The sequence below is a fragment of the Nelumbo nucifera genome, chromosome 5 (assembly GCF_055504915.1).
Source record: "Nelumbo nucifera cultivar China Antique chromosome 5, China Antique-T2T, whole genome shotgun sequence".
NCBI lineage: Eukaryota > Viridiplantae > Streptophyta > Magnoliopsida > Proteales > Nelumbonaceae > Nelumbo > Nelumbo nucifera.
Window position 1 is genome coordinate 43,596,775 of NC_142653.1, and position 5,014 is coordinate 43,601,788.

The 5,014-nt window shown below is 35.3% G+C and overlaps 1 protein-coding gene across 1 annotated transcript; it reads left to right on the forward strand.

Annotated features, from left to right (window-relative positions):
* The first annotated feature begins 248 nt into the window (after positions 1 to 248).
* Positions 249 to 3,561, forward strand: LOC104608469 (peroxidase 3-like). The gene is made up of 4 exons (XM_010274475.3): positions 249 to 538; positions 1,224 to 1,415; positions 1,661 to 1,826; positions 2,994 to 3,561. Exons 1-4 carry the CDS (start codon positions 326 to 328, stop codon positions 3,398 to 3,400), a joined length of 978 nt encoding a protein of 325 aa, XP_010272777.1. The 5' UTR covers positions 249 to 325; the 3' UTR covers positions 3,401 to 3,561.
* The last annotated feature ends 1,453 nt before the right edge of the window (positions 3,562 to 5,014 follow it).

Consider the following 5,014-nt stretch of genomic DNA (forward strand, 5'->3'; position numbering starts at 1 on the left):
ACTCATGACAAGTAAGATTCAGCTTCTCTCTTCATAGAGTTATGACATCTATCTGGGTTAACGAAAAGAGAATACAGATAAGGATACCCTCATTTGACAATAAACTAATCAAAAATCATGTTTGACTTTTCTATACCCTCTTCGGAAACAAAGTCTTGGTTAACTGGATCTGTTCATATTTCAAGCAGGCACAATATGACAATACCATGATAGTCCTATAAAAGGATGCACAAGGCTTGCCTTTCATTGTGGTATCGAGTCTCAGAGCTACTTCTATCTTGAGAGGGTGAGGTGATCGATATTGGGTTTTGTAAGAAGTCTCAAGATGAGGACTACTACGCTTTCCTTGTTCATTTCTATGCTAGTCCTGTGCGTTGTTGGCATTTGTCAAGGAGGCGCCCTGAGGAAGAACTTCTACAAAGATAGCTGCCCTCTTGCTGAGAAGATTGTTAGGGATGTCATTTGGAAACTAGCTGCTAGTGATCCTGCATTGCCTGCTGAGCTCGTGAGGCTGAATTTCCACGATTGTTTTGTTAGGGTAAGGTCTTCCCTTGTTCTATATACATGGGACTCATATGGGCCCATATCATTTGTGGTCCTATCTCCTATTATGTATAGAACAAGGAACGAAGATTTCCTACTCACTGAAATTCATGACAGGTAGAAAGTGGATAGGAAAAGTGAGTAGAAATGCCGTTTGTAGTAACCTGCGTTTGCCCCAGATCCAAAAGGCAAAGATACTTGCATGTAAAACAGACTACATATACGTATAACTAATCAAGAGTGAACATGCCAAATCATACACTTGCATTTGGCTATTTATTATGAATCCAAATTTCTTATCCACTCTTTATCCGCCATGAATAATTCATAATAGAGATGTGTAACTGTAATGTAATTCATGGTGGATAGAAAGTGAATAAAAAATCCCGTTTGATTCATTATTTGCCGCAAAGGCAAAATTTCCAACCGACAAACCTAAGAATACGAATTTGAGTCTAAGAATGGCCACTTTGTGCCAGATAATGCCCATAGACCAGCATGCATATTCACTCTAACCCTCCTATATATGACCCTGAATATACAGCCACTTAATTAGCCAGGGACTAACAAATTAATATGATCAATTAATTATTCATTCATGGGTTTACTACAACCTTGATATCAAGCCACTTCACCCAGTGCTTCACTGAAATGTGATTTTGGTGGGTTTATTCTTTCAGGGTTGCGATGCATCGGTGTTACTGAACTCCACTCCAAATAACGTAGCTGAGAAGGATGCAGTGCCAAATCTAACTTTGGATGGTGCAGACATTATCGACAAAGTGAAGGATGAGGTGGAGAAAGCTTGCCCCGGAGTTGTTTCTTGTGCCGATATCATCGCTTTGGCTGCTAGGGACTCTGTCGCCTTCCAGGTAAATTAATGCCCAAACTCATAAAAACATGTTACTAGTCTTATGATCAAGTGTTAGAAATGGTTGAATAGAAAGCCTTTTGAAGCAAATCATAGAACAAAAGTTCAGCACTTTGGCAAAATACAACTCTATTATTATATTATTCTCCTGGAAGCATACAGATCAAGAGGAAAGAATGAGTATGAGGTGCGTCAGAGCTAGGAGAAGCTCATTGCCTCATTGACGTTTTGTATCTGATTTTGCAGTTCAAGAAACCAATGTGGGAGGTGCTCACCGGAAGAAGAGACGGCACTGTGTCACTAGCCTCCGAAGCTGTAGCTAACCTCCCTCAACCATCCTCTGACTTTGCCACCCTGAGAAGCAACTTTGCCAAGAAAGGACTCACTCTTCACGACCTTGTGGTGTTGTCAGGTAATCCATATGGCTGGAGAAATACCAGCTGATGCTTGTGCCTTATGCCCACAGTATATATTTAACCACTCAAATCAAATGGGTGGTTTTCTGACATGACGTAGGCTCAAGCGAATTGGGATCTGTTCCTCCACAGAGCGCCACAAGCACATCCTACCATATAATATAATACATTAAGTACATGGTGGGATGTACCTTGAGATTGATGCAAGGAGCATATCCGGACTCGGATCGAGCTTGATGTGGCCGTGACATTTATTCACGTGTCCTAAACTCGGCCCCGCTCTAGTAGTTAACGTGGCCAAGTTTGTACCCTCTCTCTGATCCAGACTCTAAATAACCAAGAGCCCAGAACTGATCAGGTTATATTATTATTATTATTATTATTCAGCTTTTTGGGTTTTATAGTTCAGGTCCCGAAATAAGACCCAATAAGCTACGTAATCAAATACATATAATAATGAAATATGTTTGTCATATTTTAGAGTTTGTTTGTTTTGGGCCTAGTCCCAGTTCTATGGTGATCCGATCCAATCTGAAGTCCGATCTTATATTGTCGGATTCAGATATCTCTGCTTTGAATTTTTGGATTAGATTAGATTTGGATCACCCCATTCAATTTAAAAGGATTTGATCTGATATATACGTTATTTATTTATATAATATATATATATATTTTAATAATTTTTTTATAAAAAACATGTATATTGTGAAAATAGTTAAAAAAATATTTATATTTTTTTTTGTTTTTCTTATATTGTTTTCCTTTTAATAATTTATTATTTTTAAAAAAATTAAATCAGATCAAATTAGATATAGATATCCGATATCTTGATCCAATTTGAATTCAAATCAATATTTATGAAATTCAATTAGATCTTTGGATCGGATTCAAATATACCCTGATTCAAATCTAATCCGATCTAATTGCATTCCTAGTAACCAAGTAAATTTTTAAGAACGGATAGATCGGGCCTGATCAAAAATCAATTCAGACCCAACCTTAAATATACAAACTTCAGGCTCAGGCCTGAACCAACCAGAGTTGAGTTTATCAACCCAGGCCCAACCTTAGTCTCTTCTTAGTTCAAGGCTCCAAGCCCAGTCCGTAGCCCTAAAATTGTCACTAATGCAAAACTTAACACAAGTTGGTGTTGTACGTTGCAGGTGCACACACTTTTGGACATGGACACTGCGACGCTTTCAGCAAAAGGCTTTACAACTTCACAGGGAAGGGAGATGTAGATCCGTCCCTGGACCCAACCTATGCGGCTTTCCTGAAAACCCAATGCAAAACCCTCTCAGACAACACTACTACAGTAGATATGGACCCCGAAAGCCCTCAATCGTTCGACAACCACTATTATGTGGTCCTGAAGCAACACAAGGGTCTCTTCCAATCAGATGCTGCCCTTCTAACCAACAAGATGTCTAGCAACATTGTCGACGAGTTGCTTAACCAGAATAAATTCTTCACCGAGTTTGGTCAGTCCATGAAGAGGATGGGAGCCATCGGAGTCCTTACTGGGAACTCTGGGGAGATTAGGAAGAAATGTGGAGTTGTGAACTCTTAACCCTCACCGGCCTGTTTCCTTTTTCATGGCGTCTACGGGTTTTCTTTTTCAGTTTTTGTGTTTTCTTTTTTAACTGAGAGGAGTGGTTTATTTGAATGTAGAAGTTGCGTTGAAAATTGTTGATTTCTACTCTCCACTAATAAAAGAAGTAATAATGGGAATCATGGGAATTTTTTCATAAGTTGTAGTTTCAAAGTTATTTAACTATGACATATGCTTTTCTATTTGGACAATGGTTTGTGTAGGGGTGAGCAAAAAAACCGAAAATCTGAATCGACTGAAAAAAATTGACCCAAACCGAATCGAAAATTCAGTTAATCAAATCGGTCGATTTAGTTTTGGTTAACTAAAATAGAAAATAAGCGATTAATCGAATCAATCCGTATATATATATATATATATATATATATATATATATATATATATATATATATATTTATATTTATATTTAGTTATATATATTATATATTTTTTATATGTTATAAATTAATAAATATGCATTATATATAAATATATATCTATAATATATAATATATTATTTATTATTTAAAATATAATATTATATATATTTTTAATATTTATTATATATTTATATATTATTTATAATAATATTATAAATAATAAAAAACCAAAAAATCGATGAACCGAACCAATGATTAATTGAACCGGTCAACCAATTAACCAATCAACTTCAATTCGGTTTCGGCTATCAATTTTCCAAAAACTGATAACCCCATTTCAATTTCAAAAATTAGCTCACTATTCAATTAACCAAACCATGAACAACCCTTATTTGCGGTGAAGTATGAAGCTCACCTACAATCCACTTATCAAACCTGGTCTCAATTCGTCATTGATTAAACAGGGCTTAGCTATTTTCACCTACAAACCTACAAAATCCATTTTCAAACTTGGGCTTGGCTTTTCACAGTTGAGAAGAATATGTCATAAGGCCATTCTCAAACCTGGACCTATTTTATCAGTAGTTGAGACCCATGTGATGCACGAGCTATGTTCGCAGAAGGAACCCTATGACATTCTAAATTGAGTTAAGCTGGTTTATGTCTAAATTAGACATTATATTTTGGGTTATGTTTAGTCGATCTAATCAAAATCCAAATTGCACTCAAGTGGATCAAATTTGGATCATATCCAGATACATCCGCATTCAATATGATTATTAAACCTTTGGATTTGAGTCCAATTTCGAATTGGATTGGATTTAGATTTAATCCATATCCAACTTTTAATAGGAGGGGTTCAATCTACCTTTGATCTAATTATTAATCAAATGCAAGTTCAAAGATCCAAATCCAAGATAATCGGACTTAGTGCCCAATAAGGCATCAGACTTTCAGTCAATTGACAGCCCTAATTGCAACCCCAGTGGGATTGATCGGATTTTTTTAATTTTAAATAATATTAAATTAATAAAAATTAATTATAAATCAATAGTTATATTAATGTTTAATTATTAAAATTTTAAATTAGTTCTAAAAAATTTACTAATTTAATTATTTTAAATCATCATCATCTTTCAAGCATTATCCCAATGTAATTAATCTAAATCAATTTTGAACTACTGAAAATTAATTTTGAATTTTATAATAATTT

Coding starts and splice junctions, on each gene's coding strand:
- LOC104608469 (XM_010274475.3), top strand. CDS start 326: ATGAGGACTACTACGCTTTCCTTGTTCATTTCTATGCTAGTCCTGTGC. Junction 1,416..1,660: donor GGGACTCTGTCGCCTTCCAG/GTAAATTAATGC, acceptor CTGATTTTGCAG/TTCAAGAAACCAATGTGGGA. Junction 1,827..2,993: donor CGACCTTGTGGTGTTGTCAG/GTAATCCATATG, acceptor TGTACGTTGCAG/GTGCACACACTTTTGGACAT.